Below are 25,183 nucleotides of genomic sequence, written 5' to 3'. Positions count from 1 at the left end.
AACATTACGGTTACATGCGCTCCAGTTTCTGGAAAGCGTGAGAAGCAGTCGAGGATATTTGAATGGTATCGCATTCCACTCTTAAAGGCGAAGCTTAAGCGTTCACCAATTTTTTTACCACCTACAGAGGTGGGTGTCACCTTTCATGCCCCCTTCTGGAAATTAATTTGGGAAGTAAACATCCGTATGGAAGCTGCTAATGATTACTGAAGCGTGTAAGGATAGACTGATTGTATAGTTGGTTCAGTAATCACAGAAAAAACAAGCTCTTCAAGATGGGACACAAGGGAAGAACTACACACACATACACACACACACACTGTTTCTTGCTGAGGCTTTTATACAGAGAAGTAAGGCAGTACCAACAAGACCATAAAAAGAAAACGCACAAGGGACGAAAGGAAATGAAGGAAAAAACTGTCCAACGCATTCTTGTCACAGTGCAGTAGCTAGAAAATCAATTTCTTTCTTGGACAGCTTTACGGACGGGATACTGATGCAATCGACACTCAAGCGGTTAATCTCAAAATTCTCTAAAATTTCCTTGGTGCATTTATCAGGGTGGCTATGCGCTGATTGACATTACGAAAACATAGGCGTTAATCCAGATTGCCTACAATTAATGCAATGCCAGATTTCCGCAGATTCCAAGTTTTTTTACATTGTTATGTTCTCTTAGCCTTTCGTTTATACATCTACCCGACTTGGTATCTGCGGATATCTTACCATGCATTGTAGGCAGTGTGGATGCATGCCTATGCCTATGCATGCCTAAAGTGAGAAGTTGAGCGTGGAAAATCACTTGGGCTTTGCTACGGTGTTGTGATAAACTACCGAATGCCACATCTCCTGTTTATCTTAGTTTGTGGAATGTGTACATTAAAAAAGTGCGAAAATGTACAACGTACAAACGCGTATGCAGTCCTCATTTCTTCCACCGTGTTGCTTGTCTTGCGTTCTCACTGCTCGAGTGTAATGTTCAGAAGTGAAACATAGTTTAGCCTCTTGAATTCTTTCAGGAAAAGAATGGCCGACTTGTAAATGAAAATTGCATTGAACCCAATGTCGATATGCTCCTATGTAGCTCGAACGAACATGATTTTTTTTAACATTGCTGAGAAACACTGATCACCAAGCTTAAAGACCTTAGTTCTTCGTGAAGCCACTTGAGAAACAAATGACCAATGTAATCACTGGACGACTTTTTTTTGTTCAGTTATAGAATAAAAAGTTCTCAGACATCCTCGAGTTCTCGCGGAATTGTCAGCACTAAACAAAGGCATGCTGTATCATGTGGGGCAGTGTCACTGGCAAGCTTAAGGGCAACAAGCGTGCACCGGCGTCCACGCGGCAGCGACGGTCGGTGTTAAGGTGGCTCGCAAAGCTTCTGGAAACGTTCGAGCAACTCTTGTAGCACCTGCTGGTCCTCAGATCGAGCCTCGGAAGAGTGTCTATCCTGCGGGTGAGCCCAGAAATGGTCCGGACTTTGCAGTTTTTGCCTTTTTGGTTCGTGCTCGCTGCTGCTGCTCTCCGCATCGGCGCCCATTTCGTCGTCGATCAACCACTGACCGTGGCGGCAGTCCGAGACCATTGCCTGCGCGCTCCTGCGGCGCCTCCTCGGAGTGTGGCTGCCCTGGTCGTGGGGTGAGTCCACGTCTTCTGCATCTGCCCTTCCGACGCCCCACTGAAGCCATCGCAGACAATATTCGTTTTTGTCTTGGGGTTCTGTGACTTCCTTCTGTCTTTCGAGTTGCTCCTTTTTGAGGCCAGTGGAGTCGATGCGCGGGCGCTTGGCCGCCTTGCTGTGTTCAAGGTCGTCGTGGCCCGTTTCGTGCTGCACATTCATGGAGTCTGGCGCGTCGTCCGCAGGATCCGTGTATAGGGAAGGCCGTCGATAATGAAAGGTGGTCAGGTCATGATCAGGCTTTGCGATTAGGTCCTTGTTCCAGGTTTTGCAGACGATGTTGCGACGATGTTCATCCGTGCGCGGTTGATGAAAAACTTCTTCCTCTTCATTGTCGCTCACCACGCATTCAGAATCGTCCTCGCTCTTAGACAGATGATGCTTTTTTGCCACTTGGGTATTGATGATTGATGCTTGTCGTTCTTCCGAGCCACGGAAATCTGGTGCTTTAGCACTACTCAACCTTCCGTGGAGGTCGCTTTTGGTGAGTAGAAGTTCATGATGCATGTGCGGTGACTGGTGGCTCTCCATGGTTTTGCCCATGATCAGGTTATTACAAGAGTCTGTCATCACGCTGCTGTGCCAGATCTTGCCAACTGCGCCGTGTTGCTCTTCATCTGTGTTTATTTGACGAGCAGTTTTACACTCTGTGGTATCGTTCTCTCTGTTTTTTGACTCCTCCTCGCTTGTAATCCGTGTGCGTTTTCTTACAATTGGGACTTGTATTTCTGGCCCACGTGGTTCCTCCAAGCCACGAACACTTGTTTTACTAGAGCCAGGCTGTGTATCGTGGGAATCTGCTGGTTTATGCTGCGACTGCTCTTGTCGGTGGCTCCTGATGAAGTTAAGTTTCTGTCGCAGGTCTTGCCATTCAGGGTAATCGTCCCCCCCTCCACTCATTCCGTGATGGAACGAGTGTTGGGATGGGGCGCCCCCGAATTGCAAGCCTGCCCTTCGATATCTTCTGCGGTTCCGTGAAGCCATGGGAGGCCGAGCCACAGTTGCTTTTCATTCCATGGTCGAACACATCTTCATGATGCGTGGAGCTGAGTGGAGACAAGAAAAAGACCCTCACGTGAATGCGTATAAAGAGGTCCACAAGTCATTCACTGCAGATGCAGATCAGTATTATGAGAATCAGTAGTATTTGTCATCCATTTAAATAATGTTGAACACACTGCACCTTCTAACTGAAAAGGGAAGCAAAGAGCAACTTATGCTAGGCCATCATCTAATCGCCGGATATAACGACGAATACTTTGTGTCCGTGTCCGTTCGAGGCCGCTGAAATCGCGGCGCGCAAGCGGGACCTGGCATAGCATTTCACAAACTTTTCAGCCTCGCTCTTTTCTTTGTCCGCAAAGTAAGAGCCAGTCGAAACGCACTTGCTCGCAGTAACTTTGATGGAGCCTTACTGAAAGCTCGGTACTACTTCATAACTGGCACCTTAACGCTCATAGAAAAATCAATTGTTGGGCTAGTTGGTCTTGCATTGCTGATGAGGAAAATTGGCGCAACAAAAAGACAACGCACACAGGAAGGGAAGACGATGACAAGCGCTTGTCTTTTCTTCTTTGTGCGTTGTCCTTTTGTTGCGCTAATTTTTCTCATCAGCAATCATAGCTCACAGTACTAGAAGAAGTGACCGAACGTGAACAAGAGTGCTCGTTTTTCCCCCTTTATCTGAATATTAAAACGAAATTCATGCCGTATATAAAAAAACAAAAAAAAATAAAAGAAGATACTGGTGAAGTGTGACAGACGCGAAAAGATTTGTCGTAGCATTATCGAAGATATAGAGCGAAATTAGAACTCCATGGCAGGGCTGGGGTTTAAATGGGCCCCTTTGTATTTCTCGGCAGGGAGGACGATCCGAAATATCTTCATTGCTGTTAAACAATTTCTTACAATTGGGACTTGTATTTCTGGCCCACGTGGTTCCTCCAAGCCATGAACACTTGTTTTACTAGAGTCAAGCTGTGTATCGGACCACGTTGGGGGATCGGGCAATCAAGTGTCTTTTTTTTTTTACAAAGTTGTCATTTTTTTTTTCGCAAGCAGCACTTGGCTTTGACCGAAATTTCTAAACTTGATTTAACCAAGCCAAGGTGGCTTGGCTTAGTTTGCTGGCGTGGTCCTATATATGTTGTTGAGGCTCACATAGGGAAATACGCCGTGAAACAAAGGTGCCTTGTTTAGGAGATCCACTAGTTCCTTGGGAGAGCAATCTAAACATATAAGCTACAGGCGCATTGAAAAGTGGCAGACCGCCCAGCATCTTAGAAACGGTGATTGGGCATCGCTTGACGGAAAGGAAAGGCATATGTCTGAAGAACATATTCAGGGTGGAAAAAATCGACAACTTTGTTAGCTGATGAAAGAAAAAGTCAGGTGAAATCATGAGAGGGGAGGGCGGTGCGGTGCTGTGGGACACGTACATTACATCCTCTTGCGCAAAATTAACGCAATGCACACGAGATACCACCGCGTTGGTTGCAGTCTCTCATGAGAGACTGCCAGATTGCTGCAGGAATAGAGCTGCAATTTTGACAATACGTATTACACTGTGAAGGTTATCTTCTAGGTGGCTTTACTGGGTCCACGAGAAGTTATAGGCGAGCAAGCTACAATCCAGCCAGCCCTTGAAGCGCTATCGCACATCATGCGGCGTCTATGCAGCCATCATCAGCTGTTTACTTTAGTTTGCAAAGAGAAAAGAATTATACATTTTAATAAAAAAAAAAGGAGTTCGTCCCATCCCATCGCTTGCGGATAGCACGCCAATCCGCCTAGAAATATCGCTTTCGCTATGTGTTAGCAACACCGAGATAATACGAGACCTGTCACATTCCGTTCGCAATCGTAATCTCGTGCCTCAAACGCGGCACCGGAGACTGTATCGGGAGTGCCAAAGCTACCTCTACAGCTCTTGTAAGCAGCGTAGCAATACGGGAAGCTCTAGTATATGACGAGCTGCACAAAGTCAACATCACTTCCTATCACTGTTCTCTTGCGAACGCTGGCATTTCACCGTCTCGGTAACACCTTCACTATGGCCGGCGCCCATGGAACGAGTAGCGAGTCAAAATAATGAGCGGCGCCTGGTTTGCGGGCTGAAAACTAATTTGGGAACGTGGAAGGTTCGCGGATGCGTTGTGCGCTGACGCGTAATTATACGAGAGAGGCGGGCCAGACGACAACTCACCTTTTGCATCGACCGCTCGTTGATCCTGACCAAGGCCCGGCTGGAACAACGCGTGCTCCAGCCCACGCGCTGGCTCGAACACGAGATCGCGGCTGCTAATGATGATGATAAACCTCCAATATGGCACGCACCCACGTTGGGGGATCGGGCAATCAAGTGCCTTCTTCTTTTTTGTTTACAAAGTTGTCATTTTTTTCTTCGCAAGCAGCACTTGGCTTTGACCGAAAATGCATAAATGTATTATCAGTGCTGCAGCAAGAAGTTTCAACGAACTACTACTTACCTAAAGCTCTCTACTGAATCGTCGCACGTGTGCCAGGCGGAAGATAGATTATCAGAGAGGGACTATCACGGCGTTTACACATCGTGAGGAACGGACAGTGATCGCTAGCTGTGTGCATTCGATTGGAATGGTGACAAGCCAAGACGTGATTTTTTAGAATAGGGGGTTTGGAGGCGTGAAAACTGGTTCAACTCACAGAGCTTTGATACATCATTACGAAAGCATATGTTTGCTTTCACGAGAGCAGGGTCTACAAGTGTTTAAACGATCACAAAATTTAGGGCAGGAGTTTTGCTATGAAATTCTCTGCCCAAGAAGCTGTTCGCACAAAATGTGACCGAGCGTTTTCGAGGAGTCTGTCGACGGAGTTGCTGAGTCACGCACTGAGTAACGCCGTACAAAAAACATAGTCTTAACGTCGGTCTGGCCTGAATACATTCCTTAGTTCCCCGAATGTTCAATTTTTCTTTATTCTACCATAACATTCTACTTAATATTCTACCATATTGTGCTATTCTATATAGACCGTATTCTTTTCTTTTTCACTCTCGCATCCGCGTTTAGAGCAAGCGTATATATAATCTTGACTCCATTCACAATCTGTCGGCGCGGGTTTGATGACGTGACAACTGATGGCGAGCGAACACGGGTGTGTCAGCGCTATCGCGACCGTTCGTTCGGTCGGTTCTCATAGTCGCCGGGAAAAAATGACTGCCGCCTTTAAGCGCTGAAAATTCCGCTCTATGTCACCAATGTTTCTGTACGTGGTCCACTCCTTTTATTATGATCTCCTCTGGCTTTATAATTGTAACCATCCTGCTTCCACGCCGCATAAATAATTATTTTCATTGTTTTGACCACTTGCTCGATGGTGCTAGTGCGCTGTACCTTGTTCTTTGGACCCAGCTGTTTGATTGGCTGCACTGCGATTTCATTCGCTGATTTAGCCATGTTATTAGGCACATTGTATTCAGCTTTCTTTTTCCAAATTTCAGTTTCTACGTTAAAGTTTGCTTACTCTGGCTTCTCTGCTGCAGGATCTGTCCGAACTGGGAGTACCGTTTCTTTTTCATTTATTTTTTTGCTGAGTTGATCACTAATAACCGTACGCACGTTGTCGTCACCATTCAGTATAAAGATTTTCACATTTTTAGTAGCTGCTCTTAGTTCCCTCAACTAGTTCCAGAATTTTTTTCATGGAATATATACCGTAACGTAAAAACGCTGTGATGAGTAGAGACATCAATTTGCACGAACACCGTCGACCAAACACACGAAAGTTATTTACCAGAATTGTGGCACAACAGAGGACGAGGGACAACAGAAGCAACAGAGACAGGCGCACACTTCCTAACTGATTTACTTCCAGGAGAACACAAATTATGTATACAGGTGCATGGCCATGTGCAATAAGCACATTAAAAGCGATATCCCAGAAAGTTATATTCGTTACTGTGGATTGCAACAGAAGGTTCAGTTACACTTGAACCGCCTTTCCTTTTGATGAAATAGGCCAGTCAAATCATGCGCAACCGTATCACGACTTAGCTTTAGAATTCGAGCAGCTGATAGTGCGAGTTCACACGTGCAAGATTTACAGTGATGAGAAAGGTGTGAGCCAGTTCCGTTGCTCATGGACAGCACGTGCTCTCGTAAGCGATCATTTATGCATCGACCAGTTTGGCCGATGTGTACCTTGGAGCAGCTTGACGGAAGTTCGTGAACAATTCTCACAGAGCACTCTACAAAAAAAAACACAAAAAACCCCAGCATGCTCCTTTTCATCAACCTGTTTTTCTTTTAACAGCGGAGCTGTTTAAGCATTTAGTTCCGCCGTGGAGCGTTGACAACTCAGCCCAGTTGTGCGCCGCCTCGCGTTGCCTAGCAACCACCTGCGAAAGCACCGAGCAATGCAACCTCCTCGCACCCCACGCGCGTAGGGCGGAGTCCTGACGTCACATGCGAGTAAAAACTCACACCTCTCGCCTCCTCTACTCCGTGCGTACGTGCTGCAGCCATGAGAACACCGAAAGAAAGTCCCGAAGAATAAGCGGCTCACCAGGAAGAGCGCCGTACTGCCAAGCGAGGAGCGGTGCGTCGCCGCCGAGCTGATCCGGGCCGAAGCTGCAGCTGAGAAGAGGCGACGCCGAGTCGAGGATCCGGAGTTTCAGTGCAGGGAACGCGACAGTCGGCGCCTGAACGCTCGTTGTCGCTGAGAAAACGATCCCGGCCTGCGACTCCTCGAAAACTTCCAGCGTAAAGCCCGCCGACACAACAGCTTAGCAAAACCTAGAAACAACTAGGTCCAAGCCTGCCATAACCTTGCAAAACCTAGAAAGGACTTAGCCAAGCCTACCAACAACTTTGCAAAACCTAGCATAACCTAGCATAATCTCGCAAAACCTAGAAACTACTTAGACAAGCCACGTAAAAGCTAAGTGATCACACGCTCCGCTGTTGACTCCAGCCTTGCACCACTAGCGCATGCTGCGCACATTTTTTTCCTTCTTCCATTACATTTCCGCACTTCTTAGATAATTTGCATGGCGCAGAGAAAACACCGTCGCTTCATACCTTGAAGCCGCCTTCTTTAGATTATGTGCCGCTCTGTGATAATACGGTATAGATAGATAGATAGATAGATAGATAGATAGATAGATAGATAGATAGATAGATAGATAGATAGATAGATAGATAGATAGATAGATAGATAGATAAACTTTATTAAAAGAATAATCAGAAAAACCGCTAATGGTCGGCCCCCTTAGTCCAGGGCTCCGCTGGCTCTTGCCATCTTCTCAGCTCTCTTTATCAGCTTGAGCTGGTCGTCGAGGGCCGAGCTGGACAGCAGTGTCTCCCATTGCTCCCTCGTGGTGTTCGTGTGTGGGTGTTCTATGTTGTGTAGTGGGCACTCCCACGTAATGTGGTATAGCATTGGTGTGGCCCCAGACCATGGGCATTCGTCCCTGTGCTGTGCGGTGTATCCGATGTAATATGTGTAGGTTCGTGTGAGTGCCTGTCTGGAGCCTACGCCAGGCAGCGGCATCTTCTGTCTTTAGGTTTCGATGGGCTGGTGGATATCGCAAGCGACGCCCTCTGTGGTAGTTCACGATGGCTGAATACTCGAGGTCGACAGGGTCCAGGTCTTCTGCAGCCGGCGTGATGAGTGCTCGGTTATGTACGAATCCTTGAGCTGCTCTGTCGGCCTGCAGGATGCCCGTGATACCAGTGTGGCCCGGTATCCACATGATGGTTTGGGTGGTGAAGTCCTCAGGGTCCTCCTTGAGTATTTGGGCTAGGACTTGTGCGCCAGGTCTTCCTATTCTTCCCTGTAGGAAGCTGCGGCAGGCCTGCTGGGAATCCGTGAGGGTCGTCAGTGGTTGGTTTGCATCTAGGCCCTCGCAGATGGCTAACACGATGACCAGCTCTTCGGCTTCCGTAATCGCGCAGGGACGGGTCGATGCAGCGGTGGTAAAGTGGCTCGGTGGTCGCATACCACTGCCACTGCGCCCTTGTTGTTCGTCCAATACATGGCGGCGTCCGTAAAACGGGCCGTGGTATTGAACCTCAACGCTTTCTCCCTCTACTGGGCCCTTGCTTTCCTCCTGCCGGAGTGTAGCTTATAGGGTCCATATTGCGTGGTATCGGGGCAACGTGAAACCTGTCCTGGACGTGACGAGGTATCTAGCAGGTTTATTGGGTTCGCGTTGTTATAGCTGGAAACCCCAAGGTTTGTAGGACCTGCCGGCCCGTGCGAGTCCGTGCAAGTCTTTGTTGTTGCGAGACGTAAAGGGCTTCTGTCAGTTCGCCGAGGGCGTTGTGCAACCCTAGCGCCAATAATTTTTAGTCGATGTACTCATCGGCAGGTGGAGAGCGGTCTTGAGAGTCATCCTCAAAAGTGTGTCGGCCTGCTTCGTCTTGGACTGTGTGAGAAGGTCGTACTGCAGGCTGCATGTGATTCTGTTCACCACCAGGCTTCTGACCAGTGAGAGGGTGCCCCTTTCCTTCATGCCTCTGTTCTTCGATGTTACGCGGGAGATCATGCGTGATGTCGCCTTGACACTGGTTTTGAGGAGTGTAAGGGTGTGTGTGGCCCGCTGGTTGGACTGCAGCCACATGCCCAGCACCCTCAGCAATGGCTTCTCTGGTATGAGGCCCCCGTTGAGGCGTACCTCGAGTCTTCTTGTTGGGTCTGTGGGGACTGTGTGGTTACCCCGGCCTCGCCGGACTCGTAGGATCTCAGATTTCTCGCGGGAGCTTTGTAGTCCCCGTTGGCTGACGTATTCTTGGATGAGATTTGCTGCAGTTTGCAGGCGTTCTTCTTTTTCAACGAGGGACCCTGTTGTGGTCCAGAGTGTTATATCGTCTGCGTAGATTGCGTGCTGAAGACCTACTACGTCCTGCAGTTCGCTTGCGAGACCGATCATGGCGACGTTGAACAGCGTGGGAGAGATGACGGTATGACTACTGGTCATGCCTCCTTATGCCGACACTGAAATTCGGAAGTCGTAGGCTTACATTTGAACTTCGTTAACACTGCTTCAGCGACAAAAGATAGCACTACATTGGGAAAGCAAACTGAAATGAGGCGGTGAACTTGCAAATCAAAACTAACTTGTGCGGCGTGATTGCAATATTTCTGTAGGGCCGATTCTAAACTCGCTGATGCGATCGCTCGTTTTACTGTCTTGGAATGTGCAAAGCAAAAGAGTAAAAATTCCTTTAGCGCTCAGGGATGGTACACACAACAAACGTGGTTGTCAAAAACATTCATATAGATATCTAAAATCTGAAGAGTGCTATCAACAGGAGTCTCGTGAGCAAAATTAAGGCATTTGTCGTGTTCTTTAAAAACATTCAAAACATCTGACACACGTTGCTTAAACGATACGTCGGAGGTCCTCATCAAAACAATTAAAAAGCAATCTACATATAAAAAAGTGCGAGTTTCTAAAACCTTTAAATCTGTATCGATGCTGGATAAAAAAATTACTTAAAACTGGTGCCACACATGATTCGATGCAAATTTCCTTCTTGTGTAAAAACAACTGAGTCTCAAATGAGACGCTTGTTGCACCGAGCTAAAGCTCTAATAACGCTATAAAACTTTCACAGGCCCGCTCCATTCTGAAAGGCAGTCCCCGTTTCACTCGATGCAGAACCACACCGCCTCGAATAACACTTTGTGAGAAATTGAATAATTAGGTCTTTGAGGTCGATTGACGATACATTCCCAATCGATTGGTTACCCTGCAGGAAGGTTACTATTTAATAAAAAAGTTATTTACTATAAATGTATCGTTCAGTTTCAATGATTTTTGATGCTTCTAGAGGTACCGAATGACTAGCAACTGCCAGGAATTATTTTTACTAACTATGCAGCAGAAAGCTATACCTGGCTTGTGAGTCTTTGTAGTGAAGAACATTGAGAGGCTGTTGACTTTGCATTCGCTGAAGCCCTCAACGAGCTTATACAAATTAAGTTTTTCACGCAGGGAAATCGCCTGTTAATTTACCTTGAGCGCCAGGCTGCCTCACACGACAAAGTTCTTCTCTACAGTTTGAGCGGCCTTCTCGCCAAATGCACCTGACGTCATGACTTTTATGAGGTGCCTGACGTCGCTAGTAAACGCTTTGCTCTAGGTAGTCGTATGCCTAAGCAATATCTGGAGTGGCTAAAATTTCAGGTGTACATTTCTGCATGCTGATAGTCGCCTTTCTAGATCAGCGCCTAGTGACCCCATTGAATAAACGCCTGAAAGGTGAGCCCAACCGCAAGCATCTTCAATATCCCACTGAGCAGCACTCTCTCGATAATTTCCCTTTCGGCTGCGTTTTTATGAAAGACAGAAAATTAAGTAATATCAGGCCCGCATCGTCTCCCAGTTCCGCAATCGCTAGCGCTATGCCAATGTTGTGCAGCCGTATGACCTCAACACGATGAACCCGCTCTTTGTCGTTTTTTAGCGGCGCTACATAGATAGAGGGCTAGCTTCAACACGCAAAAGTTGCGTTCGCAGCGCCTCCAACACTTAATTCCTTCAGCATATTCTCGTTATCGCGTTATCTTACACTTGCCAAATTATGATTACGGGGTGGCTGATCGGAGGTGCTCACTCGGTGCACGTGCGATCGTTTCTCTCTCTCGCTCTCTCTCTCTCTCTCTCTCTCTCTCTCTCTCGTTCAACCGCTTCTGAAGACTTTAGATCTTTCCGACAAATCTTTCGTTACGCGCTTAACGCCGCAAAATATGCGAGGTCTCTTCGATTAGCCCCCAGCACATGCCAGAATTAGTTAAGGTGGTAATGGAGTTCGCTGCTCGCTTCACCGGCGCAGGTTTCACGTAAACCAAACTAACACTATCTTGTACTTCCAGGAGGAATTTAGCGCATGCATCGTGCGGGAATACGGTGCGGGGAATGTTTCGCCCATAGCTGACTGCGTGTCCTTTAGCATATTTCATATCCTTCCTCCCGCCTGTAATGATGGGTGACGGCTGAGTCAAGGGCGCCATGCTATGCCATTGAAGATTCTTCTAATTTAAGTGACGGATCAGGTTTGTTGCATTTCCAATTTCATCTTGAGTTCAAGCTCTGGACAGCTAAACGCAATGAGCTTATTGAAACTGTGACTGAAAAGTTGTGGCACCGCGAAAATGAAAAGTGCCTTGTATGAATTGCCCGCAGCAGTCGTACGTAAGCCCTCAGGTGATTGACAACCACCGCACTTTCGGGCGCGACATGAGGATTATTAGGCCAACACGCGTAACATTTGCACCGACCTTTCACGAAATCACAACCGTTGCGGCCAAGAAGGCAAATCACCGTTTTTTGAAGCAGGAGCAAAACATCACGTCAAATGAATGAAACTATAATATATGCAGCTTTTAAGCCTTCTATAACAGGTAGCAAATATTTCATTACCATCACCGCCCCCATCAGCAGCAGCCCGCCCGCTTCTGTAGCTTAATCCGGCTCGAAGGTATACGCACAGCACGATATAAATATACGCATTTTTTAGACTAATGAGAAAGACGCAGCTGTTACGTATAAAAAGCACGCGCGCGGCGCGGCAACAGACCCTCCGAGCTGACGTCACACCTGAGACGGCACCAATCAAACTTTTCAGGGCTAATAAACAGTGAAATATTCGGGCTCAGTAGTTAAAAGCAACATGAGTCACCGAAAAGTGAAGAAAAAAAAATCTCTGCGCAACAATGTCATCGCTTACCGAGAAACAGCACTCCACGTGAGTTACGTCGGGATACGTGCGTATAATCATCCTTAATGGTATTGCTGTAGAGTAATCCGCTCGGCGAAATAAACTCTTGCAGAAGGCAGTCTGCAAATCCTAATGAACACCCATCTAAAAATGGGAGCCATATTAGAGCCAGCGCCAGCGCATCGCGGCATTTTTCTAACGCCATCAAATAGCTTGACGTCATCGAAAAAAAGTGACGGGTGCGTTTTACGTAAAGTAACACATTAAATATTATTTTTCTTGTTAGATTGAAGGTATTTGAAAGGTACTTATTTTTGAAGGATAAGAAGATGACATTAACAAAATAAGCTATACAGCAGCGCGCTGCGCAGGACTTGCTTTTCTCTATACTGACGTGGACGACTCGTTTCTCGTTAATGCGCAAGTTGTGTTGAAGCATTTTTGTGTCTTCTGCAGAATCTTTTGGTGATGCTTCATTTCTGTGGGCGCGCGGATTGCGCATCGTATGGACAGCTTAGTGTTGTCCTGTTACCCGTGGTGCATGCCAACGCATTCAGTGCTCTGAGACCGCATAAGCCACTAAGGTAACCGCTATGTCTTCGAGAAAGCTGCCTGTGGTCCACAGAGTTGTTAAGGTTGCGGTGCGAAAACCTAAGAGTTGCTTCTCGCAGCGTCTGAGTCTCGTCTGGTGCTTTTAAGAGGAAGATTTAGCTCGGCGCCAATTTTGATTTCTTATTCAGATACATGTTAAACGTAGATAAATATATTAAGCTGGGGGGGGGGGGACAGGTGGAGAGGATAGAAGCATGTGCTTCCTGATACTTCATTTCACCTATATAAGGGCTAAGGCCCTATGAGTGATGAAAATTACTTTGGAAAATGCTTATTGACATGGAAAAAAGAAGAAACATAAGCCTATAGTGGATTATGTATAATGGTACGCATAAGCGCGAGGCTGAAAAATAAAGTTCCAGCGCGTGCACATTGTCATTACTTTGACACTAGGTTGAACAAACAAACAAACAAACAAACAAACAAACACACAGGCATTAAAAAAGAAACAAAATATTCGCAAAGCGCACATGGTCGTGGTTAAATGGGTAGAGCGTCGGACTGCTGTGCTGAGGGAACCGAGTTCAAAACTGCAGCCGTCGGTCCAACCTGGGTCACTGGGTATGTGTCACTGGGTTGGTAGAGCGTTTCATAATAATTATCATATACAATATATGAACAGTTCCGCACCAGTCACAAGATAGATAGCTCATCGCATTAATGTCGCCAATCATCTCTGAATAATAGATTCGCCGCCAATTTTAATGCGTTAGCATTCTTAAGGTACTTCACGCATTTTCTGGGGCTGAGTATGTTTGTATCTATGTATGTATATAACTGTTTTCTGACCAGCCTGGGTTACTGTGTAGTCCATGGTCGAATGATGAGAGCACCGGGCTGATGTGCTGAGGGAACAGGGTTTGAACCAACCGTCGGTCCGACTTGAGTGACTGAGGATGTGGCATTGTCTACATATGTGCCGCTCTTCAACGAACCTCTTTCGCGCCGACATGGCTCTCTGTGTAGATGAGGGACTGGGGTGACGATATGGGCTTGTTGGTCGGTAATCATTGAAATGTATCTGGATGGCGCAACAAAACAAGGACACAAGAAGAAACGAAGACGAAGATAGCGCCTGCCCTCGTGTTCGTTTCTTCCTGTGTCCTTGTTTTGTTGGGCTATCCAATTATCTTTCATTGAGGGACTGGGTATGTACCGCTCTTAAACGAAACTTTTTGACGCCGATTTGGAGTACTGGGTGTGTGCCAGTCGGTCCGTGCTGGTCTTCAATGAAACTCTCTGATGTCGACTTGGGTCCCTCGGTATGTGCAAGTATGTGCCATTTGTTGCTCTTTCTATCCCTTCTTTCAGCTTATAGTTTTCCTCGATCCAGAACCACATTTCGAGCATGAAACAACTAGCCCAACATTGCATTTTGCTGTCAGTAGGTGTCATCATCATCATCATCATCATCATCATCATCATGATCATCGTCGTCATCATCATCAGCCTGGCCACGTTCACTGCAGGGCAAAGGCCTTTCCCATAAGGACTTCTTCTTGGGCAAATTGGTGCTTAGATTTCCTAGGTATACTTTGTGGCGCAAAATACATTTCTTGAAAAAGGACAGAAGAAAGGGAGACAGTGAAGCGCCAAACTACCAACTGTTTAATGACAGCCTGAACAAACGTATAGAAGAAAATACAACTTCCGCTCATGCGCAAGGAGCCAAGGTGTGACAGAACAACATGGTCATGATAACATACTTTGGATGAAGCACATATGTGCGGAATATAATACGATAGATGTATCGCTGACACAATCAGACCCTTTCTTTTTAATATAAAACGCTTCTAACAACTCCCTTGCAGTTTGGTCCCTACTTTTGCCAAGAATCAATACTTGTTCAAAGCATGGCGTACAACGACAGGCTTTACAGTGCGCAGGAAGATGCGCGTTGTCACACTTGCCGATGCTATTTGCGTGCTCCCTCAGTCTGTCATTAATACAACGTCCCGTTTGTCCTACTTATGACTTGCCGCAATCTAGGGGTATCTCGTAGACAACCCCTTCAACGCAGTCCCTGAAATGTTTGGCGTGCTGCTTCTGGCAGCCCCGCGGCCCCTCGTGTGTGATCCGGGGGCACAATTGAGCTAACTTGTTGTGAGCCGAAAAGACAACCGGAATGCCATATCTGGTTAAGCTACCTTCTTGAGGTTATGGCTCACACGGTGCACATAAGGTAATACTTCTGGTTTTACTCGCTCCCTTTCCTTCGAATGCGTTTTCCCACTCGCAGCGGTAGTTTTCATCAAACAGTTGGTAGTTTGGCGCTTCACTGTCTCCGTTTCTTCTGTCCCTTTTCAAGAAATGTATTTTGTGCCACAAAGTATACCTAGGAAGCCTTTCCCATACTTATCCAGTAGGTGTGTGGCGCTCTTCAATGGCAAAAAGATCCTTTCAATTTCTGCGATGTTGGGCGGAACCTTACCCACGTCACACGGGTTCATTAAGAACACCCACCCGACCCTTTAGCAGGCTGCGCCACAAATGCACTGGGTATGTCCAGCTTTTCAATGAACGTCTTTCACGCCAACGCTTTATGGAGCTGCGCCTTTAATGCACTGGGTGCGTGCCGCTCTTCAATGAATCAGTGATTATGTGCCCCTGGGGTTCGCAGAAAACGAGAGAACAATACTCAGCGTACACACGCACCGACGCGTCACGCTTCTCGTCTCGGAGGCCACATTCGAACTCCTCAGCAGCGCCCCTAGATGGTGCAGCGTATCCACAAAGGAGCGCAAGAGAAAAGCCCGGCTGCCACATGACGCATTTCTCAGCGTTCGCACGCGCCGGCGCCCCATGTGTTTTCGGTGGCCATGCACAGGCTTTGGGGCGGCGCCGCTAGATGGCAGAGGGGGTTCTTAGGGAAGCGCGAGAGCATACAAGCCTCATACGTAATTCGCTTTGTCGGTGGCGATACATTGTGTCGCTATACTGATTCAATGCTGAACGCATTACCGTCGACAGTGATCGTGAGATGAGTTGTGCGGATTTTTTTTATACCACGCTATAATATTTTCGATACTTTTTCAATGATTCCAAAGTGTCGCGGAAAAACTTGCTTATTTTTCGCTACTTTCTTGGCGCCTTCAAACTTTTTGGAAAGCTTTACATGCCTGCGATGGAGCCTCGACGAAGCTGTTGTGTTAGGTTAACGAAAAGGTGATGCAGAGAGGCTGTTCATTGCAAGAAAGAGGCATCTCGATGAGCCAATAAGCTGGTTCTGCGGCTTGATCCACTTGTAGCGACACGCCCAGTCCTGCATGTGCAGCAGCACCGACCAGCCCCATGGTTCAGAGAAGCCTGCCGTGCGACGCACAACTTCCCCGCGCCGGCTGACGCCCAACGCTAATGCACTGTGTGCCGTGTATTGAACGCTACGGGGGGGGGGGGGGGGTCGCGTGCGTCAACCAGAACAGTGAACCGGTAGAAGGGTTTCCCGCCATCTCTAGCCTCTGATCGCCCTCTGCGCGACGTCGACTGATGGACGTTTCACGTAAGCATCAATAGTTCACGATGTGCGAGCCCTGTTTACTCGCAGCGGGTTCTCGTTGCTGATTGGCTGGCACAAGTCGTAGCCTTCGCGACAGTGCATTGATTAGTCAGACGTAGTCCAGTGCGGTTCTGTTGGGCCTTCGCAAAAGCTCCATCCAAATAGATAGGAAGGCTGCCCCTCACCTCCACACCATTTGCATTCCAAGAGCGGACGCGACTCGTAAGATATTACTATGAAAGGAAGTAACTACTTGGTGCACTCCTGGCTGCCACTGATGACCCGGTGGTCTTTTTCATAAATTATTAAACTTAGCTATGGTAAATAGAACAATTCTAACCATTCAGCTAAACCACTCGATGAGGCTTTCATTACTTCTAAGTAAAATTAAAATGCATAATTGAATAATTAACATAACTGTACGGATTGCCTTTTTAAATAAGTAACTTATTTAAATTTACGAGTTGTGGCCGGTGAATTCGCAAGACGTATGCTCTTCGAACAATTTCTCAGAACTACACCAGTTACGAGATAACAATTTTCAAAGGGTCCAAGAAAAATGTCGGTCCAGTTACTTTTCTACTTCAATGCATAAAAATAGCGTTTTATGAAAAAAGTAAGTGGAACAACAATCCATCTTTACCGTAAGTTTACCGCGCATATCCCGAAACCGGGGCCATCTTCAGAATTCGTTTCAAGTCGATGTGCCTTGCAAACTCACTAGCTACAATTCGTAGATTGAAATATGTGCTGTAATTCAATTAATTAAGAAGGTAATTTGTGTAATTAAGTTAATAATTCAATTAGGCATTCTGATTCTCGTAGTAGTAATGGCCGCGTCATCGAGTATTTTAGCTCAATGGTTAAAATTGGGCTATCTTCTAGAGGCAATTTTTAGGAAAATTGATGCTGCCAAAATAAAAACATCCTATTTAGAGCGAAATGGGGATCGTGAGGAAAAATACGTTTGAGCAACGCAACACGCTGGCCATGGCCCCCGAGATTGCGCGCTGGCAGGTTTTGCTTCGGCCGCCCCGCCCCCTTCAGTGCGCGCCCCTGCAAACAAGTGTAATGCCGCTCGCGCGTCCGGCTGCTCAGAGATGGCGCTGTTATCCGAGGGCTCTGGTTCAGAAACTTTGATGCTGGGAATTCTTTGTGTTTTCCCCAAAAAAGATAGGTAGGACATTACGCAAAATAAGAACAAGAGCGCTTGGTGGCACAGCCAAGCACCCCATTTCAAAGGGGACGCTCATCCATCCATCCATCCATCCATCCATCCATCCATCCATCCATCCATCCATCCATCCATCCATCCATCCATCCATCCATCCATCCAAAATCGAAACGCATATTCAACTAATATTCAACATACTCAGATTACTCTGATTACGGAATCAGGGTGTAGACGAGCCGTATGTAAAAATACTGAAAGATATCTATAGCGGCTCCACAGCCACCGTAGTCCTCCATAAAGAAAGTAACAAAATCCCAATAAAGCAAGGCGTCAGACAGGGAGATAGATCTCTCCAATGCTATTCACAGCGTGTTTACAAGAGGTATTCAGAGACCTGGATTAGGAAGAATTGGGTATAAGAGTTAATGCAGAATACCTTAGTATCTTGTGATTCGCCGATGATATTGCTTTGCTTAGTAACTCAGGGGACCAATTGCAATGCATGCTCACTGACCTGGAGAGGCTAAGCAGAAGAGTGAGTCTAAAAATTAATCTGCAGAAAGCTAAAGTAATGTTTAACAGTCTCGGAAGAGAACAGAAATTTACAATAGGTAGCGAGGAACTGGAATTGGTAAGGGAATACATCTACTTAGGGCAGGTAGTGACGGCGGATCCGGATCATGAGACGGAAATAGTCAGAAGAATAAAAATGGGCTGGGAGTGCGTTTGGCAGGCATTCTCTGATCATGAACAGCAGGTTGCCATTATCCCTCAAGAGCAAAGTGTATAATAGCTGTGTCTTACCAGTACTCACCTACGGGGCAGAAACCGGGAGGCTAACGAAAAGGGTTCTACTTAAATTGAGGACGACGCAACGAACTATGGAAAGAAGAATGATGGGTGTAACGTTAAGGAATAAGAAAAGAGCAGATTGAGTGAGGGAACAAGCGCGAGTTAATGACATCTTAGTTGAAATCAAGAAAAAGAAATGGGGGCATGGGCAGGAGACGTAATGAGGAGGGAAGATAACCGATGGTCATTAAGGGTTACGGACTGCATTCCAAGGGAAGGGAAGCGTAGCAGGGGGCGGCAGAAAGTTAGGTGGGCGGATGAGATTAAGAAGTTTGCAGGGACGACATGGCCACAATTAGTACATGACCGGCGTTGTTGGAGAAGTATGGGAGAGGCCTTTGCCCTGCAGTGGGCGTTACGAGGCTGCTGCTGCTGATGATGATACTAAGCTGGCATCTTTTGCCCGGGCCGCGATATCCTCCTGGAGTCGAGCCCGCCGTTCCGGCTTCTGTCCCGCGGCTACAACACAGCAGGAGTGCCAGGCTTTGCCCCGGCGAACTGAAGCCTCTGGCTCCCAGGCCTGTACCCGGGATGCCGTCTCTGTTACTGGCAATCGGGCACGCAGTATCGGCTGTTTCTCGCCACACTTGCGTTTCCGGCCGCTTCCTGGTTCATTCAGGGCCCGGCGTCCCATCATCTTCCTGGTCCGGAGCATAGCGTCTCATAGGCCTACTTGAGCCAGTCATGGGCTTGCAGTGCCATCCTGGACTGCAGATCCCGCGACCGCGAGTGTTAAGAGGAAGCTTTAGCTCGGGCCCAACTCCGACGCGGCCTATTCAAATACATGTAAAGACGCAAAAACGTTTTTCTGAGATAACCCCTGGACCGATGTTGATGAAATTTGTTGCATTTGAGAGAGTAAGATAAATTTTAGTGACTGTTGGAAGCAGAATTTTGATTTAGGGCTTGAATTTTGTTAGAAAGATTTTCAAAAATTCAGAAGTTTGAAAAAAATAGAAGCATGTAGTTTACAAACTAATAGCTCTGCATCAAGAACAGATATCGCGGTTCTGTAAACGGCATCCATTAGATCATTCAAAGCGGACAAATATTATATGTCATTTTACATCTTACGTGAATTTGTTACATTGTTTACGAGGGTTCTGCAAAAGTTGTAATTACATATTACTACATTTTTTGAGATTCATGTGTAACATATCAATTTTGTCCGCTTCAGATGTGCTATCAGATACAATTCACAGAATTGCGATATCATTTTTTCTTGTTGAGTTACAGAGTTGTAAACTTGATAGTTTCGTTTTCTGAAAATTTGCAATTTTTGTCAATTTTTTATAAAATATTGACGGCCTAACTCAAAAATTCGAAACCAACAGTCACCAGATTTTAAGTTTTTCTTTTAAATACAGCAAACCCAGTCAAATTTAGTGCAGTGGTTGCCGAGAAAAACGAATTCTCCTTTTACATGTATTTAGATAGGAGCACCCGAGCTAAAGCTTCCTCTTAAGCGTGCTTCGCCGGTGTCTTCAGTTGAGCACCGCTTCAGCCGACCTTTATGATAGAACCGCGAGTCACCGTGACCCGAGAACCTTATGGCCGTGGGGATTTCTTGCCCCACGCGCCATGAGCTATTAGCATTTGTTGTTTGAAGTCTGGGGCTGTACATGCCAAAACCACGGTTTGATTATGAGGCGCGCCGTAGTGGGGGACTCCGGATTAATTTTGGCCACCACGAGATTAATTTGATCACCAGGAGACGGGACATGGGCGTTTTATGCATTTATCCCCCATCAAAATACGTCCGCCGTGGCCGGGATTTGATCACGCGACCTCGTGCGTAGCAGCGCAACACCATAGCCGCTAAGCCACCGCGGCGGGTAAGCATTCATTGTTTGTGCATAATAATTGTAATGGTTTTGTAATGATGTAATGTAATGTCCTTGTAATGATGTAATGTAATGTATTTGTAATAATGTAATGTAATGTGTAAGAAATGTAATGTCAGTTATCCGTTTCCATTCACTGGTTTCTTCCTGTGTCTATAGGGAGGCCGCATACACCCATCACATTCTTTAGCGGTATATATTGCGCGCTTACTGTGGGCGGGCCAGTGCCAAAGATTTCGTCCGATAGTACGCAAGGATACCCTCCATGTGAAAGTTCGGGCGCCCCCGCAGTTGTCGAAGAAGTGGCTCTCCGCCATCCCGGGTGCGATTCATCCAGTCAATGCAATGTAATTCACGCTGTTGCCCAAGAAGGTTAATCGGCCGTGCACCGGCCTCGGTCAGTGTGTCGCCGCACATTGTGAAACGCATGGGAGCTGGACAAGCACGCATCTCAGTACGTTCTTCGGCACGTAGGCGACCGACCACAACTTTGCCACAGCCGATAGGAAGTTGACCCGGTGGTCGATTTTGCGCCCCAACAATACGTGATATGTTGGCGCCAGGGCAAGGGTGCGCAATCCAACTGCAGGCGACCTTCGCAAAATTTATCTCGGGAAATTCAATCCGCTATTCGCCATCGCCGGGTAGGCCATCTCGATAACAAGCATGATAGCTATCATGAATTACGGGAACGCAATGCTGGCCAGTGAGGAAAATCTCTTACGTAAAATAAGTTTTGTGAATATGGAGTCAGATTTATTTTCCTTGGTGGAATAGAACAAGCAGTTCGCTTCGCTATTTGCACACCTTGATGCCGCACATAAGCTAACTATTTGCTTTTAGTCCTGCTGAGAAATTTAATGCATACCGAGTGTATGACGTTATTAGTGTGCTTGATAAATCTTTCCTACAATTTTACCTTTCCCTCAGGAGAAACAGTAAAGAAAAGTTTTTTTAAGCTACACGGAATACCTGAAAATTTTACGTCTCTAGCCCGCTAAGCCTCAAGGAGGAAATGCAGAGCAATGTACCAAAGCGAGAAAGTCAAAGCGTGATGTAGTGGCGTGCCAGAGTCTTTAGTTTGAGTGCCGTCGGTTGTTGGGTCAATCAACAGGCTTCTATATTACAAGCAACGAAGTCCGGTGCCTGTCATGCAGTCATGGTCGTCTGGGATATGTGTTACCCGTGCAAACACCACGAAAACGTCAGAAATTTCGAACGAGAGCCCGTGCACGCTTCTTGGCGCAGTCAACCTCAACGCCTGTCATAGCGTGTATCAACAGAAGACTCGTGCTGAATGTAGGAAACGCAACGCGATATGAATTCTCTCACATCTAACGCAGGGCGTACCGCGACTGTCCTCGGTCACGGCGGCAGATTTGGTGAATGCTTGCCGGAAAATGCGTCACGCTTTGCCTAAGCATTAATCCATGTACTCTAATCAGTCGTCTGCACGCAAGCGACCCTTCGTTGAAGCGCTGCACCTACCACCGCACCTTTCCCGCTGCTGTTCAACCTTAGTGTACCGTTTATAGTTAAGAAGGGTTCTTACAAAAGCTTACCCTTTCCTCATGTATTAGAATTGCTGACGTAGCACATAAGTGCAAGTGATGCAACTATGAACAGATAATCGAACACGTCTTGTGTTTGTGTCTTCGTTACGATGTAGCATGCGACCTTCTTACTGTGCTAAACCGTCTTCATTTTAGACCATATTCATTCAGAGCCAAATATTATTTGGATGCGGGTTTATCCGGCGAAGGCTCACGAAGCAACACAGAAATTAGTCGACTTTCTTAAAGAGACTGTTCTCGGGGAACAATTGATGTGGGATATGCCTGTGCCTGCAGTATACTCTCTCTTTTCTTTCTCTCTCTGCCCTCTTGTATCCACTATCCGTTGAGAAGAAGAGAAACCGGACCTGTCTGATTGACAGCTTTGTATTGCCTTTCTCACACACACACACACACACACACACACACACACACACACACACACACACACACACACACACACACACACACACACACACACACACACACACACACACACACACACACACACACACACACACACACACACACACACACACACACACACGCGCGCGCGCGCGCGCGCACGCACGCACGCACACACCCACCCCCCCCCCCCACACACACACACACACACGCAAGAACAAAAACCTTCACGGACGTAGCACTATCATCCGATTGAGCGTCACGTGCCTCGGTGCGGCGACATGTGTGCGTCTAATCTTCGTAGTCGATGTGCATCCACCACGAAAGTAGCGTCGTCGCCTGTTTGCGTTTCATATAGGTTGCACTTGCAGACCCATTTCTTAGCTTTTAGCTGCTATAGCAGCAAAAGGAGAGCCACCGTTCCGCTCTACTAACCGAGCTTGTAAGTGCGCGGGAGCGCATTTACCGTGTCCAATGCTTCGTGAGGAAAGCAAGAAACGTAGTGTACGAACAAGCGATGGTGGGTATTTCTCTGCGCGACAATAAATCGCAATTGTCTGCGCAATAAGAAAAAAAGCACGGCGAAGCATCGATTTCGATAGCAAATCAGTAGACGGCTATACGAACTAAGGACAGTAGTTTTATCGGCCGCATAACTTGGAAACATTTGCTTACTAAGTGAACAAGCATGGTGTCAGAGCGCACAAGCAAACATGAACACATCACACTAGACAAGCGTGGACGCTCGCTGTCAAAACGCTGGTGTGAGCAAGCGCGGCAGCAGGAGCGAGCGAAGTGACCTCCGTGCGGTGTATCGGTTCAACGAAAGAGTGGCGAGAACGCAGCGCGCATACAGGTATGAGCCGTCTGCAGATACCTTTCAAGATACGGTACGCACTTGTTGACGCAGTCGAAGCCGGCCCTCCCTACCGCGCTGCCTCCCCGCTTTCCTCTATATATCGCGCCCCATATGGAGCCGCGATCGTCCATTCTCCTGCGCGTTGCGCAGAACGTTGTGAATACCCTGTTGTGCGGAAGAAACACGACGCACCCCCTCCCTCCCTCCCTCCCATCCCCCACGGCCTTTCGAGCCACGGAAGAGGGCGCGTTTGCTCTCCGCTTTCTCCTACGCGCGCGCCAGATTGAGCCGCCATCGTCGCCTTCCCTCGCGTGCTTTCAATCGTACACACATCATACAAAGCGGGGTGATGGGGTCACCGCTATTGTACTTTATACGGAATATCACGGCGACGGCAAAAATGCGCCTGTAGTGTCCATATAATTGCTATCGCAACGTGAACTCTCAGTTGAACGAATGTCTGTTTAACAATTATTTCAGGATAATGATCTTTAGGAAAATCTCCGGCAGTTTTCCTGTGCATTCAATGCAAAAATGTTTCAGTCAAACGAATTTCTGAACAGCGAATATTTCAGCTGAGCTAACTTGATCACTGGACCCGGGCTCATTGTTGAAATCAGTTCAACGAAGTTCTGCGCTTTCCAGCGCTGGCGTAGCTGATGCCCGCTGCCTCCAAATCGCCCCTCCAGCGGCGGCAATGTGCATGTGACAGTGAGCTGGTTACCTGTGCTGATTTATCAGATCTGGAAAGTGTTTCCAGTGTTCGCCCAGAAGAAGAGTGCCACGAGGAAGATGCAATGGCAGAGGCAGATTCAAATCCTGTAATTCCAGCCGAGGCTGTAGGATCCCTGGACAGCTTCGTTACTTCTTGCGCTTTAAGATCACCAGTGCTAATGAAAATTATATTTTTTTTCAAAATGAGATAGGCAGCAACGTAAATGTTACGCATTTCGTATATACTGATGTACATAACTCCATAAATAGCATCTCACACTTATGACTCGACATCTGCTGTGCCTTATACTGTTCTATATTCTAATGAAAATTCAGTTTAGTGAACTTACAGATAAGTGAACTATTTCCTTGGGTTTCTTGAAGTTTACGCAAGTGAGAGTTCACGCAACACGATAGGACGAAAACCTTCAGCGGAAAGTTTTCTGGCTCATCGTAATCTCTATGGTACGTAAAACTTTCGAAAAACTATTGTGAGAAGAGATTGCTGAGGCGGTGGCTCTACATGTGCAACTCGTTTAGCAACTTAACTAAAAAGTGTCGCAGGGCTTCTTGAACAATCATCGCGGAAGTGACAGTCGACGTTACTTCCCTTGTGCAACAAGAAAAACGCCTCAATGTATCGCTTGCGCTTTTCCTGGATGTGAAATTCGCCTGTCACAATGTAACGCACGAAGCCATTCTCGATGCCCTATAGAATAAGGGAATCGGTGGACGAATGTTTCGATGTATTCGGAGCTATCTACTCAGGAAATCCTTCTTTGCGCGAAGTGCCGATGGCCGAACCACTGACCAGGCGTTTCCGTGGCGTCCCTCAGGGTGGGGTTCTCAGCCAGCTCTACTTTGTTCAGCCTTGCAATCATTGGACTTGCGAAGGATCTACCACAGACTGTCAACCTTTCCGTATATGCTGACGCCATATATGCGACCTCGGCAGTTACACGTCCTCAGGTATGTGCACGGCTTCAGAAAGCAGTGACCCTAACATCGAAGTACCGGTGCGCTCAAGGCCTCAGCATTTCGACCTAGAAGTACCCCTTAGTGGCTTTTACCCACAAGCCCATGAACTGGTATCCCGTTTCTATTGACCACCAAACAATTTCATATAGAAAATCTATAATGCTATATCATTGAGAGAGACCTTTCATGGAGACCACACATCTCATACTTGAAGAAAAGGCTTACCTCTATCGCCTATATACTAAGGTTTCTCGCCGGTAAAACTTGGGGCAGGTCCCTGACATCTGTGCTTCAACTATACAG

The 25,183-nt window shown here is 47.0% G+C and overlaps 1 protein-coding gene across 1 annotated transcript; it reads right to left on the bottom strand.

The window, feature by feature from the left end:
* Positions 1–315: 315 nt before the first annotated feature.
* On the bottom strand, positions 316–4,975 carry LOC142566337 (uncharacterized). The gene is made up of 2 exons (XM_075677259.1): positions 4,890–4,975; positions 316–2,730 (listed from the first exon to the last, which is right to left on the bottom strand). The coding sequence occupies exon 2, from the start codon at positions 2,666–2,668 to the stop codon at positions 1,367–1,369; it is 1,302 nt and encodes a 433-aa protein (XP_075533374.1). The 5' UTR covers positions 2,669–2,730; positions 4,890–4,975; the 3' UTR covers positions 316–1,366.
* Between the last annotated feature and the right edge of the window lie 20,208 nt (positions 4,976–25,183).

The sequence above is a fragment of the Dermacentor variabilis genome, unplaced genomic scaffold (assembly GCF_050947875.1).
Source record: "Dermacentor variabilis isolate Ectoservices unplaced genomic scaffold, ASM5094787v1 scaffold_12, whole genome shotgun sequence".
NCBI lineage: Eukaryota > Metazoa > Arthropoda > Arachnida > Ixodida > Ixodidae > Dermacentor > Dermacentor variabilis.
The sequence above is the reverse complement of the archived record's forward strand: the minus strand, read 5'-3'. Positions and strand labels throughout refer to the sequence as shown.

What these genes read in the sequence shown, in the direction of transcription:
- LOC142566337 (XM_075677259.1), bottom strand. Translation starts at nt 2,668, where the DNA reads ATGGCTTCACGGAACCGCAGAAGATATCGAAGGGCAGGCTTGCAATTC.